The 15,256-nt window shown below is 42.0% G+C and overlaps 1 protein-coding gene across 1 annotated transcript; it reads left to right on the forward strand.

Annotated features, from left to right (window-relative positions):
• The first annotated feature begins 3,565 nt into the window (after positions 1-3,565).
• On the forward strand, positions 3,566-4,422 carry cldn34a (claudin 34a). The gene has a single exon (XM_034180866.1). It carries the CDS (start codon positions 3,614-3,616, stop codon positions 4,379-4,381), a length of 768 nt encoding a protein of 255 aa, XP_034036757.1. The 5' UTR covers positions 3,566-3,613; the 3' UTR covers positions 4,382-4,422.
• The last annotated feature ends 10,834 nt before the right edge of the window (positions 4,423-15,256 follow it).

Below are 15,256 nucleotides of genomic sequence, written 5' to 3' on the forward strand. Positions count from 1 at the left end.
GCCTTAAAATATGTTAGAGTTCATTTTTTTAAATCACCACCCTCCAAGTTATATTTACTGTTATATATCAAATATGATTAAAATGAGGCACAGCTGCCAGTCTTAAGCCTTAGCCTTACCAGTTTGAAGTATATTCTAATATTTAATTTTCAGCTGCTTCCATGTCTTTTGTTGGACGGGAGGGGGGTGGGTGTGCAGAACTGCATATAAATTCCCTTTCCTTTAAGTACACTGAATCTGAGTCTGACATGATTTGAATTCAACATGACATGTTTGGGTGAGGACATGCGGCAGGAAAATGGGGTACCAGAACCACTGCGATGCGCAATCCGGTCTATACAGTAGTGTTGAGAATAATAGTAGTGCTATGTGACTAAAAACATTTATCCAGGTTTTGAGTATATTTCTTATTGTTACATGGGAAACAAGGTACCAGTAGATTCAATAGATTCTCACAAATCCAACAAGACCAAGCATTCATGATATGCACACTCTTAAGGCTATGAAATTGGGCTATTATTAAAAAAAGAAAAGAAAAGGGGGTGTTCGCAATAATAGTAGCATCTGCTGTTGACGCTACAAACTCAAAACTATTATGTTCAAACTGCTTTTTTAGCAATCCTGTGAATCACTAAACTAGTATTTAATTGTATAACCACAGTTTTTCATGATTTCTTCACATCTGCGAGGCATTAATTTTGTTGGTTTGGAACCAAGATTTTGCTTGTTTACTAGTGTGCTTGGGTCATCGTCTTGTTGAAACACCCATTTCAAGGGCATGTCCTCTTCAGCATAAGGCAACATGACCTCTTCAAGTATTTTGACATATCCAAACTGATCCATGATACCTGGTATGCGATATATAGGCCCAACACCATAGTAGGAGAAACATGCCCATATCATGATGCTTGCACCACCATGCTTCACTGTCTTTACTGTGAACCGTGGCTTGAATTCAGAGTTTGGGGGTCATCTCACAAAATGTCTGCGGCCCTTGAACCCAAAAGGAACAATTTTACTCTCATCAGTCCACAAAATATTCCTCCATTTCTCTTTAGGCCAGTTGATGTGTTCTTGGGCAAATTGTAACCTCTTCTGCACGTCTTTTATTTAACAGAGGGACTTTGCGGGGGATTCTTGCAAATAAATTAGCTTCACACAGGCGTCTTCTAACTGTCACAGCACATACAGGTAACTCCAGACTGTCTTTGATCATCCTGGAGCTGATCAATGGGTGAGCCTTTGCCATTCTTGTTATTCTATCCATTTTGATGGTTGTTTTCCATTTTCATCCTTAAATAGGGGACACCTGATTCACACCTGTTTGTTCCACAAAATTGACAAACGCACTGACTGAATGCCACACTACTATTATTGTGAACACCCCCTTTTCTACTTATTTTTACTAATAGCCCAATTTCATAGCCTTAAGAGTGTGCATATCATGAATGCTTGGTCTTGTTGGATTTGTGAGAATCTACTGAATCTACTGGTACCTTGTTTCCCATGTAACATTAAGAAATATACTCAAAACCTGGATTAATCTTTTAGTCACATAACACTACTATTATTCTGAACACTACTGTATATGACCAATGTTGGAGCTGTGTCTGCATTCTCTGCATTACATCAGACTTGTTACCAGTGGGTGTTGGACTCTACCAGGGCTGCCCCTTGTCACTCACCAATCCTGTTTATGTTCGTGGATAGGATTTCAAGGCCCAGTTGAGGATCAGAGTGTGTCCAGTCTGGTGACCTCTTAGTTGCATCTCTGCTTTTTGCAGATGATGTGGTTCTGTTGACTTCATCAGACTGTGACCTCCGATGTGCATTGATTAGATTTAAGGCCAAGTGTGAACAGACTAGAATGAAGATCACCACCTCCAACTCTGAGATCATGACCTTCTGTCAGAAATGGGTGAATTGTCCACTCTGGGTCAGGGGAGAGTTTCCCCACCAAGTGGAACAATTTAAGTATCTTGGGGTCTTGTTCAGGAGTTGAGGTAAGTTGGAGCGTGAGATCGATAGACTGGTTTACAGACGCTGTACCGGATCAATGTGGTGAGGAAGGTACTGAGCCAGAAGTCAAGGTTCTCATTTTACCAGTCGATTGACACTCCTGTCCTCACATATGGTCATAAACATTGGGTCATGACTGAAAGAATAAAGTCGTGATTTCTTTCTTTTACATCTGGGAGGGAGTCAGAGTAGATCCACTGCTTCTTTCCATTGAAAGGAGCCAGCTGATGTGGTCAGTCGTCTCTGTTGAGTGGTCTTCCAGGCATACCCAAGGGGAAGGAGGCCCCAGCAGTGGCGGCGCCAGAAAAGTTTTGTTGGGGGGGCTGGGGTAAAAATGTCGTTAAAATCAACAATATATAGTAAATTGCTTTATAAATACAAAGGTATATGTTTTAGTCACCCGTGCTCCTCTAAAATGTGGTATCAATGCGCACACACATCACTTAGAATCACGTGCTCTGCGATCTACAAAAACAAATTTCTGATTTGTAACTTGTGTATGGGTTTTTACAAATAAATGTTTATTTGCAAAACTGAAAATTCTGTTTGTGAACAGTGAACAATTGGGTGATTCAGCATTGGTGGACCACCGAACACACACATTCATCACTTTACTCAATTACACAATACTGAGACGTTCTCAGCGCAAAACTGCAGTTGAGATCCACAAATATGTCAGTCACTATTCACATTATTGGCAGAATTATTGGGGGGGGGGGGGGGGGGGGGGGGGCCGAGGGAGGCTTGGCTCATTATTGGGGGGGCTTAAGCTCCCTCCCCTTGGCGCCGCCACTGGGCCCCAGGGGAAGACCCAGGAAAAGATGGAGGGATTATATTTTCCAGCTATCGTGGAAACACCCTGGGATTCCCCCCAGAAAAGTCACAGGACTTGGCCAGCAGATAATCCTGGTTTCTGTGAGTAAACGTCCTGCCATCTGTTGGTTTTGCCTGAGCACTGGGTGATTCACCGATTAGCTTGTTAACCTGCCTGAAGGGTTGAACTCATTAGAACCAGCTGGTTATGGGGTGGAGAGAAGTAAAAGTGTAGCCACAGGACTTTTACTTATAGAAGCCGGGTATACCTTGGATTTGGCCAAGGATAGGGAAGTGTGGGATGAGCTGCTTAGTCTGCTGCCACCACAGGCTGGACCCAGATAACCTGCAGAAAATGAATGAATGAATTAACTTTTCTTTTTTCTTCTTTTTTTTTACAGTGTAATCAAAATCATCTCTAGACCTTTTATTTACTGATTTTGATTGATCGATGAAATGATAGAGGGAATAAAACTTTCTCATGAAACAGTTTGATATGCAATTGTCTGATTACGCTCTGTCCGTAACCTGGCAGACTGCACACCTGCAGTGGTCCAACTGTTGACTCATTTTGTATTGAACTACCAGAAGCTACGGAAGCGTATTGAATTCACTACGCTTCCGTAAGAAACAAACTTTTCGTAATAATGATGCGGGACCTACAATACATTTGGTGACTTCCAAACGTTTTTGTCGTTCTGTGGGCTGACAGCTGTGTTGTGTTTTCAGGATGTGTGCTGGATGCTGCAGAAGTTGAGCATTGGCCAGCGTGCGCTGCACGATGCCGTATCTGGCTCACACAGCTCATTGGCAGTTCCTGGGCCTGGTGATGGGGTTCCTGGCGTGGATCCTCACCATGGCCACAACCGGTCTCAACGAGTGGCGTCTGTGGGATGTGGACAACGTGTCTGTGGTCACCTCGGGCGTGGCCTGGGTGGGTATCTGGAGGGTGTGTTTCTACAGCCATGCCTTTGCCACAGCTGAGGTTTGTCAGAGCATCAGCATCTGGGACCAGTTTGCTCCAGTGGAGATCCACGTGGCCCAGGTGCTGATGATGCTCGCAGTCATCTGCGGCCTTGTGGGGAACATCAGTGCTGCATACGCCATGAGGATGGTGTACTTTTCTGTGGGAGAGCGAGGCAACATCAGGCGTGTGTTTGTGCTTTCAGGGACTCTGTATCTGCTCACAGCCACGTGCTCGTTCGTGCCGCTCGTGTGGAACATGAGCTCCGTACTGAACAACAGCACCATCGACTTCCCTCCAAAGTTCTTTCTCCCAGCAGCTCCTGTCAAGCAAAAAGTGGGCTCGGCTATCGGAGTCGGGCTCTTGGCCTCCACTGTGATCGCTCTTAGTGGGTTGCTTTTCCTCTGTTACCGGTATGTGAGGAGGCCTCTGAGCTCAAAGGACCTCAGCAGAGATACCAGGGACCCTCTGGACGGGCTGAGCGCCATCACCACACCGTCACAGCAACCTCATGTGACAAGTGGGGAAAACTGTGCTCGCAAGGGCCGAGATAATCCCACATTCAACTGTGAAGAGGCTTTATGATGCAAAGACAAACATCAGGGACACTTGGTATAAATGTCTGGATTGTTGTCAGTCTTTTGGGAAAATGACGTGGAAGATGGTAAAAAAAAAAAAAAAAAAATCTGATTACAAGCTCAGTTTGCACAGTTGTTTGTTATGTTGTATTAGCAGAAGTACGTATGTTCTACAAATGCAGTACTGTGCTTAATATCTAATAATTGAAAATAAATTTGAACCAGTTCGTACCTATACTAACGGAGAACAGCGCCCTCTGTTTATACATCTGTTGACATTTTACTTTTATGTCTTAATTTTTCATTTCAAGAGGGTTATTACTTTGATCTTAGATACTTTGCTTAGGATGGTTAAACTTTGATCTTGATCATTCATCTTTGATCCTGGACTTTGATCTGGAACCTTTACCCCTGATCCTGATTTTTCTTCAAACTTTGTCATTGCCGTTGTCATTGTCGTTTCTCTGCATGTCTGGCTTTGAGCCTGTAATCAGGATGAAAGGAATCGGCATCAAAGGGCAGAATCTGCACTTTGATCCTGATCACTCACTCAAATTATTTAGCATCATAGGTCAAAGGCAGCTTGGGGATCAAAGGAATTAGGATTAAAGATAAGCAATAAAAGGCAAGATCTACCCCTTCATCAGGAGCTGTACCAAATTTGCCAAAATCTTAAATAAATAAAAATAAATGTTTCGTTATCCAAGGTCAAACTTCAATGTAAAAATTAATTGCACCGCTTTTGATGTAATATGAAGTTTTTTCCGTTTCTTTTTTGTTAATTCTTATTATTACACGACCTTTAAATTACAGAATGAAAAATCTACTATTTATTACATCCACCAGGGACGTAATAAACTCACTCACTCACTATAAAATAACTCATTTTTACTTGACCTGACACCAAAATATAGCCATTGGGTATTGCGAAGACTTTTCGCCCGTCCATCCGTCTGTCTGTCTGTCTGTGCTCAGCATAAATCCAGTCTTATTACTGCCAGAGTCTCACAGGGAACATCTTTAAACATGGAAATTAGGACAGAAAATCCACTATGGTGACAGTGCAGTTTATCTGCCAGGGAGGGAAATTCAACAAGTTGAGACTGTGGCCTGCTTCCGTAGACGTGTCCATAAAAATCATACAGGGATATGCTTTGCAAACTTAATACCCATTACTACACTGGATGATGCTGAAATTGAGGATGGCCCAATGGTTGTTCCATCAATATCAAAGATTTCGTGTCTGCCACATACAATGCATGTGGAATGTCTTAAACCTAAACCTACTTCTAGGCATCTTATATATGTTACTCTGGAACCACCCCTAAAACCAAACAGTTCAACTGTCAACCCCACTGAGGTCCTTAGTCTGGGTCTCATTAACATAAGATCATTATCCTCAAAATCATTGTTGATTAATGATCTAATTATTGATCATCACTTAGATATGATTGGGTTATGTGAAACCTGGCTTAAACCTACAGCTGTCCTGAGTCCTCCCCTTAAATGAGGCCTGCCCACCATCATATACATTTAGTCACGTCCCTTGTGATGCGAAGCAAGGCGGGGGTGTTGCTCTTATTTATAACTCTAGGTTTAGCTTATTAGCTGTGGGGGTCACAAATATTGTTGTGTGGGCCACTGAAGAGGAGGTACTGCTGGCCCACCACCACCAGAGGGCGCCCTGCTTGGAGTGCGGGCTCCAAGCACGAGAGGGCGCCAGACCTAGAAGAAGTGACAGCTGTCATTCATCCCCTGCCCCAGCTGTCACTCGTTCATCATCATCACCACCATAAAAGCCGGACTGCAACTCCACCTCCTCGCCGAGAAATCGACTACCATTCCTGAGGTAATCCGTCTCTGCAGTATTTGGATTAATCCACGTTTTGATCTCTGTTTGCAGCCGTTTATTCCTGTGGGACAGTTTTGTCGGAGTGGCGTGTTGTGGGAACCGCGACGTCTTCGCCTCCCACTCCCTCCAGATAAGTGACTGACAGGAGCTGCTTGAGTGTATGATTGGAGGTGGAGGTGCTCCCTCCCATCAGTGTTGGACTGTGTAGTACTGAGTGTGCGGACTCACACTCACACATCCTGTTTTTGCTTTCTGCCAGCAGTGCCAGGGTCGACAGCCGGGAACAGAGGCCACCTGGGGACTCGGGACTTGGCGGCTCCGGTGTTCTTCAGACCGTTGGTGGTGGAAGCCGTGTGGAGTACGGCTTCTCTCTCGTCGGGGGGGTCTCCTATCTTCGAGCCTGCCACACGTCACCTGGTGCTAATTGACTGTGCATATTTTCTGTGTCTTTTCATTGTGTAGCGTCACAACATTAAATTGTTACCTTTTGGTTTAGTCATTGTCCGTTCATTTGCGCCTCCTGTTGTGGGTCCGTGCTACGACACCTTCACAACAAATATAACTTGTTTGAGTATTTGATTCTCCGCTCTGCTCAGGACATTATGCGTTGCCAAGGTCAGAAGAATAAAAATCAGCCATATTACTTTGTCACTGTATATACGTAGGCCTCCTGGCCCATATTCTGAATTCTTAGATGAATTTGGTGCATTCATCTCTAACTTGTCAACTAGTGCAGATAACATTCTGATCATTGCTGACTTTAACGTTCATATAAATAAGCCTTCTGATCCCCTCTGCAAATCATTTATGGAAATTGTGGGTGCATTAGGATTTCGGCAATGCATTTGGGACTCGACGCACATTAGTGGAAATACCCTGGATTTGATTCTCACACACAGTATTGCTGTCACGAATATTGACATCATGCCTCTAACATCAGTGTTCTCTGATTACTCACTTAAGTTTACAGTTTTGCTGCCGTGTTTAGTGGAACAACAACCTTATATATCAAATCAAATCAATTTTATTTATATAGTGCCAAATCACAACAAACAGTTGCCCCAAGGTGTTTTATATTGTAAGGCAAAAGCCATACAATAATTACAGAAAAACCCCAACGGTCAAAACGACCCCCTAAGAGCAAGCACTTGGTAACAGTGGGAAGGAAAACTCGCTTTTAACAAGAAGAAACCTCCAGCAGAACCAGGCTCAGGGAGGGGCAGTCTTCTGCTGCGACTGGTTGGGGCTGAGGGGACAGAATCAGGAAAAAGACATGCTGTGGAAGAGAGCAGAGATCAATCACCAATGATTAAAAGCAGAGTGGTGCATACAGAGCAAAAAGAGGTGAATAAAAAGAAACACTGGGTGCATCATGGGAAACCCCCCCAGCAGTCTAAGTCTATAGCAGCATAACTAAGGGATGGTTCAGGGTCACCTGATCCAACCCTAACTATAAGCTTAAGACAAGACCTTTCTAATTTTAGAGATATTGCGCAAATGCAAAAAAGCAGTCCTACATATTTGTTTAATATGCGCATTGAAGGACATATCCTGATCAAAAATGACTCCAAGATTTCTCACAGTATTACTGGAGGTCAGGGTATTGCCATCCAGAGTAAGGATCTGGTTAGACACCATGTTTCTAAGATTTGTGGGACCAAGTACAATAACTTCAGTTTTATCTGAATTTAAAAGCAGGAAATTAGAGGTCATCCATGTCTTTATGTCTGAAAGACATTCCTGCAGTTTAGCTAATTGGTGTGTGTCCTCTGGCTTCATGGATAGATAAAGCTGGGTATCATCTGCGTAACAATGAAAATTTAAGCAATGCTTTCTAATAATACTGCCTAAGGGAAGCATGTATGAAGTGAATAAAATCGGTCCTAGCACAGAACCTTGTGGAACTCCATAATTAACCTTAGTCCGTCAAGAAGACTCCCCATTTACATGAACAAATTGTAATCTATTAGATAAATATGATTCAAACCACTGCAGCGCAGTGCCTTTAATACCTATGGCATGCTCTAATCTCTGTAATAAAATTTTATGGTCAACAGTATCAAAAGCTGCACTGAGGTCTAACAGAACAAGCACAGAGATGAGTCCACTGTCTGAGGCCATAAGAAGATCATTTGTAACCTTCACTAATGGTGTTTCTGTACTATGATGAATTCAAAACCCTGACTGAAACTCTTCAAATAGACCATTCCTCTGCAGATGATCAGTTAGCTGTTTTACAACTACCCTTTCAAGAATTTTTGAGAGAAAAGGAAGGTTGGAGATTGGCCTATAATTAGCTAAGATAGCTGGGTCAAGTGATGGCTTTTTAAGTAATGGTTTAATTACTGCCACCTTAAAAGCCTGTGGTACATAGCCAACTAATAAAGATACACTCAACAAAAATATAAACGCAACACTTTTGGTTTTGCTCCCATTTTGTATGAGATGAACTCAAAGAACTAAAACTTTTTCCACATACACAATATCACCATTTCCCTCAAATATTGTTCACAAACCAGTCTAAATCTGTGATAGTGAGCACTTCTCCTTTGCTGAGATAATCCATCCCACCTCACAGGTGTGCCATATCAAGATGCTGATTAGACACCATGATTAATGCACAGGTGTGCCTTAGACTGCCCACAATAAAAGGCCACTCTGAAAGGTGCAGTTTTATCACACAGCACAATGCCACAGATGTCGCAAGATTTGAGGGAGCGTGCAAATGGCATGCTGACAGCAGGAATGTCAACCAGAGCTGTTGTTCATGTATTGAATGTTCATGTCTCTACCATAAGCCGTCTCCAAAGGCGTTTCAGAGAATTTGGCTGTACATCCAACCAGCCTCACAACCGCAGACCACGTGTAACCACACCAGCCCAGGACCTCCACATCCAGCATGTTCACCTCCAAGATCGTCTGAGACCAGCCACTCAGACAGCTGCTGGAACAATCGGTTTGCATAACCAAAGAATTTCTGCACAAACTGTCAGAAACCATCTCAGGGAAGCACATCTGCATGCTCGTCGTCCTCATCGGGTTCTCGACCTGGCTCCAGTTCGTCGTCATAACCGACTTGAGTGGGCAAATGCTCACATTCGCTGGCATTTGGCACGTTGGAGAGGTGTTCTCTTCACGGATGATGCGAAGGAGATGTGTTGCACTGCATGAGGCAAATGGTGGTCACACCAGATACTGACTGGTATCCCCCCCCCAATAAAACAAAACTGCACCTTTCAGAGTGGCCTTTTATTGTGGGCAGTCTAAGGCACACCTGTGCACTAATCATGGTGTCTAATCAGCATCTTGATATGGCACACCTGTGAGGTGGGATGGATTATCTCAGCAAAGGAGAAGTGCTCACTATCACAGATTTAGACTGGTTTGTGAACAATATTTGAGGGAAATGGTGATATTGTGTATGTGGAAAAAGTTTTAGATCTTTGAGTTCATCTCATACAAAATGGGAGCAAAACCAAAAGTGTTGCGTTTATATTTTTGTTGAGTATTAATTAACAGTGAGCCAATAACAGTAGGGCTTCCTTGAGCAGCCTGGTAGGAATGGGGTCTAATAGACAAGTTGATGATATATCACTACGGTGATACATCAACTCCTCAACTAAGACTGAACTCGAAGCTTGACTGGCTGATGTCTTAGCTTCACATTTGGCAAATACCCAATCAGTAGACAGTCTTGTGGATAGTTTAAACTCAGTGCTTAAAACTACACTTGACATGATTGTGCCACCTTTGTTAAAGGTGAGTGGTGTCCAAAAAATGAGGTGGGCTTCATAGATAATTGGCAAAGCTTCTGGGGAAAACCTGGTCTTGTTAGGAGAGACGGCATCCATCCCACTTTGGATGGAGCAGCTCTCATTTCTAGAAATCTGGCTAATTTTCTTAAATCCTCCAAACCGTGACTATCCAGGGTTGGGACCAGGAAGCAGAGTTGTAGTCTTACACACCTCTCTGCAGCTTCTCTCCCCCTGCCATCCCCTCATTACCCCATCCCCGTAGAGACGGTGCCTGCTCCCAGACTACCAATAACCAGCAAAATCTATTTAAGCATAAAAATTCAAAAAGAAAAAATAATATAGCACCTTCAACTGCACCACAGACTAAAACAGTTAAATGTGGTCTATTAAACATTAGGTCTCTCTCTTCTAAGTCCCTGTTGGTAAATTATATAATAATTGATCAACATATTGATTTATTCTGCCTAACAGAAACCTGGTTACAGCAGGATGAATATGTTAGTTTAAATGAGTCAACACCCCCGAGTCACACTAACTGTCAGAATGCTCGTAGCACGGGCCGGGGCGGTGGATTAGCAGCAATCTTCCATTCCAGCTTATTAATTAATCAAAAACCCAGACAGAGCTTTAATTCATTTGAAAGCTTGTCTCTTAGTCTTGTCCATCCAAATTGGAAGTCCCAAAAACCAGTTTTATTTGTTATTATCTATCGTCCACCTGGTCGTTACTGTGAGTTTCTCTGTGAATTTTCAGACCTTTTGTCTGACTTAGTGCTTAGCTCAGATAAGATAATTATAGTGGGCGATTTTAACATCCACACAGATGCTGAGAATGACAGCCTCAACACTGCATTTAATCTATTATTAGACTCTATTGGCTTTGCTCAAAAAGTAAATGAGTCCACCCACCACTTTAATCATATCTTAGATCTTGTTCTGACTTATGGTATGGAAATAGAAGACTTAACAGTATTCCCTGAAAACTCCCTTCTGTCTGATCATTTTTTAATAACATTTACATTTACTCTGATGGACTACCCAGCAGTAGGGAATAAGTTTCATTACACTAGAAGTCTTTCAGAAAGCGCTGTAACTAGGTTTAAGGATATGATTCCTTCTTTATGTTCTCTAATGCCATATAACAACACAGTGCAGAGTAGCTACCTAAACTCTGTAAGGGAGATAGAGTATCTCGTCAATAGTTTTACATCCTCATTGAAGACAGCTTTGGATGCTGTAGCTCCTCTGAAAAAGAGAGCTTTAAATCAGAAGTGTCTGACTCCATGGTATAACTCTCAAACTCGTAGCTTAAAGCAGATAACCCGTAAGTTGGAGAGGAAATGGCGTCTCACTAATTTAGAAGATCTTCACTTAGCCTGGAAAAAGAGTCTGTTGCTCTATAAAAAAGCCCTCCGTAAAGCTAGGACATCTTTCTACTCATCACTAATTGAAGAAAATAAGAACAACCCCAGGTTTCTTTTCAGCACTGTAGCCAGGCTGACAAAGAGTCAGAGCTCTATTGAGCTGAGTATTCCATTAACTTTAACTAGTAATGAGTTCATGACTTTCTTTGCTAACAAAATTTTAACTATTAGAGAAAAAATTACTCATAACCATCCCAAAGACGTATCGTTATCTTTGGCTGCTTTCAGTGATGCCGGTATTTGGTTAGACTCTTTCTCTCCGATTGTTCTGTCTGAGTTATTTTCATTAGTTACTTCATCCAAACCATCAACATGTTTATTAGACCCCATTCCTACCAGGCTGCTCAAGGAAGCCCTACCATTATTTAATGCTTCAATCTTAAATATGATCAATCTATCTTTGTTAGTTGGCTATGTACCACAGGCTTTTAAGGTGGCAGTAATTAAACCATTACTTAAAAAGCCATCACTTGACCCAGCTATCTTAGCTAATTATAGGCCAATCTCCAACCTTCCTTTTCTCTCAAAAATTCTTGAAAGGGTAGTTGTAAAACAGCTAACTGATCATCTGCAGAGGAATGGTCTATTTGAAGAGTTTCAGTCAGGTTTTAGAATTCATCATAGTACAGAAACAGCATTAGTGAAGGTTACAAATGATCTTCTTATGGCCTCGGACAGTGGACTCATCTCTGTGCTTGTTCTGTTAGACCTCAGTGCTGCTTTTGATACTGTTGACCATAAAATTTTATTACAGAGATTAGAGCATGCCATAGGTATTAAAGGCACTGCGCTGCGGTGGTTTGAATCATATTTGTCTAATAGATTACAATTTGTTCATGTAAATGGGGAATCTTCTTCACAGACTAAAGTTAATTATGGAGTTCCACAAGGTTCTGTGCTAGGACCAATTTTATTCACTTTATATATGCTTCCCTTAGGCAGTATTATTAGACGGTATTGCTTAAATTTTCATTGTTACGCAGATGATACCCAGCTTTATCTATCCATGAAGCCAGACGACACACACCAATTAGCTAAACTGCAGGATTGTCTTACAGACATAAAGACATGGATGACCTCTAATTTCCTGCTTTTAAACTCAGATAAAACTGAAGTTATTGTACTTGGCCCCACAAATCTTAGAAACATGGTGTCTAACCAGATCCTTACTGTGGATGGCATTACCCTGACCTCTAGTAATACTGTGAGAAATCTTGGAGTCATTTTTGATCAGGATATGTCATTCAAAGCGCATATTAAACAAATATGTAGGACTGCTTTTTTGCATTTACGCAATATCTCTAAAATCAGAAAGGTCTTGTCTCAGAGTGATGCTGAAAAACTAATTCATGCATTTATTTCCTCTAGGCTGGACTATTGTAATTCATTATTATCAGGTTGTCCTAAAAGTTCCCTAAAAAGCCTTCAGTTAATTCAAAATGCTGCAGCTAGAGTGCTGACGGGGACTAGAAGGAGAGAGCATATCTCACCCATATTGGCCTCTCTTCATTGGCTTCCTGTTAATTCTAGAATAGAATTTAAAATTCTTCTTCTTACTTATAAGGTTTTGAATAATCAGGTCCCATCTTATCTTAGGGACCTCGTAGTACCATATCACCCCAATAGAGCGCTTCGCTCTCAGACTGCAGGCTTACTTGTAGTTCCTAGGGTTTGTAAGAGTAGAATGGGAGGCAGAGCCTTCAGCTTTCAGGCTCCTCTCCTGTGGAACCAGCTCCCAATTCAGATCAGGGAGACAGACACCCTCTCTACTTTTAAGATTAGGCTTAAAACTTTCCTTTTTGCTAAAGCTTATAGTTAGGGCTGGATCAGGTGACCCTGAACCATCCCTTAGTTATGCTGCTATAGACGTAGACTGCTGGGGGGTTCCCATGATGCACTGTTTCTTTCTCTTTTGCTCTGTATGCACCACTCTGCATTTAATCATTAGTGATCGATCTCTGCTCCCCTCCACAGCATGTCTTTTTCCTGGTTCTCTCCCTCAGCCCCAACCAGTCCCAGCAGAAGACTGCCCCTCCCTGAGCCTGGTTCTGCTGGAGGTTTCTTCCTGTTAAAAGGGAGTTTTTCCTTCCCACTGTAGCCAAGTGCTTGCTCACAGGGGGTCGTTTTGACCGTTGGGGTTTTACATCATTATTGTATGGCCTTGCCTTACAATATAAAGCGCCTTGGGGCAACTGTTTGTTGTGATTTGGCGCTATATATAAAAAAAAAAAAAAAAAAAAAAAAAAAAAAAAAAAAAAAAATCGTGCTCCCGCAAAACACAGTCACCTTGGTTCAATGATTTGTTTTTCGACACAGTGGCAACACTTATTCATGGACAACCACCTGTAGTTCGCTCTCCTTTCACAGCACAAGATTTCCTGGATTACTTTGAGAAGAAAATAGAAGACATTAGGTTAAACATATCCCAGCATGCCTTAACCCAGCCACTACACCCTACTATTGAGGTGGGCGCCATTACTGAGGTATTACCTAGATTTACAGAATTTGAGAGTATCTCTCTAGGCATGCTGACGAAACTCGTAACATCAACAAAAAGCGCAACCTGTTTATTTAATCCTATACGAACAAAACTATTTAAGGACCTGTGGCCCACTCTTGGGCCGACTGTGCTGCAAATTATTAATCTTTCTTTAACTTCTGAATCTGTTCCTAAATGTTTCAAATTTGCAGTGATTAAACCATTACTTAAGAAACCTAATCTTGACCCTAGTGTGTTGAAAAACTATCGGGCGATATCAAATTGATCATTTTTCTCTAAAATTCTGGAAAAAGTGGTGTCACGGCAGCTCGTGGACTGTCTTACTGAGAATAATCTCTTTGAGCCACTGCAGTCTGCTTTTAGAAAATATCATTCCACAGAGACGGCTCTCACTAAAGTGGTGAATGATCTTCTGCTTACAATGAATTCTTACACCACTACGGTTCTGGTGCTGTTAGATCTCAGTGCTGCATTTGATACCGTGGATCATTATATTCTACGTGATAGGCTGGAAAATCATTTTGGGATTACTGGGAGTGCCCTTGCATGGTTGACGTCATACTTGACCAGTCGTTCTCACTGTGTTTTGTACATTAACACTACCTCTAATCTTAGTGACATGAAATTTGGGGTTCCACACGGGTCCGTCTTAGGCCCCCTGCTTTTCTCTCTTTATATAGCACCCCTTGGGCACATATTGCGGCGCTTTGAGATTACCTTTCACTGCTATGCTGATGATACTCAGTTATACATGCAGATAACTGCTGGTAATCTCATTCACATAAAATCCTTAGAAGATTGCCTTGCATCAGTGAGAAGGATGTCTAGAAACTTCCTACTGTTAAACTCTGATAAGACTGAAATGATGGTTCTTGGTCCAGTGAGACATCTGCATCAATTTGACCAGTTAACGCTTAGCCTAGGCTTGTGTGTCATACATCACACTGAGAAAGTGAGGAACCTTGGGGTAATTTTTGATCCTATGTTGTCCTTTGGCCTTCACATTAGAAATATTACGAGGACTTCTTTCTTCCACCTGCGAAATATAGCAAAGATTTATCCCATCCTGACTATGGCTGATGCTGAGACCCTGATCCATGCATTTATCTCTTCTAGATTGGACTACTGCAATGTTCTATTTTCTGGTTTACCGCAGTCCAGCATTAGGGCTCTCCAATTGGTTCAATCAATCAATCAATCAATCAATCAAATTTTATTTGTTAAGCGCCTTACAACAACCTAAGTTGACCAAAGCGATGTACATATAAAAATCGCATTTAAAATATAGTTAAAAAGAGGAACACGGATTCATTTTATTCCCAAGTCTAAAAAGACTAAGTATCAAAAGCACA

Source organism: Thalassophryne amazonica, chromosome 10, assembly GCF_902500255.1.
Source record: "Thalassophryne amazonica chromosome 10, fThaAma1.1, whole genome shotgun sequence".
NCBI lineage: Eukaryota > Metazoa > Chordata > Actinopteri > Batrachoidiformes > Batrachoididae > Thalassophryne > Thalassophryne amazonica.

Coding starts and splice junctions, on each gene's coding strand:
- cldn34a (XM_034180866.1), top strand. CDS start 3,614: ATGCCGTATCTGGCTCACACAGCTCATTGGCAGTTCCTGGGCCTGGTG.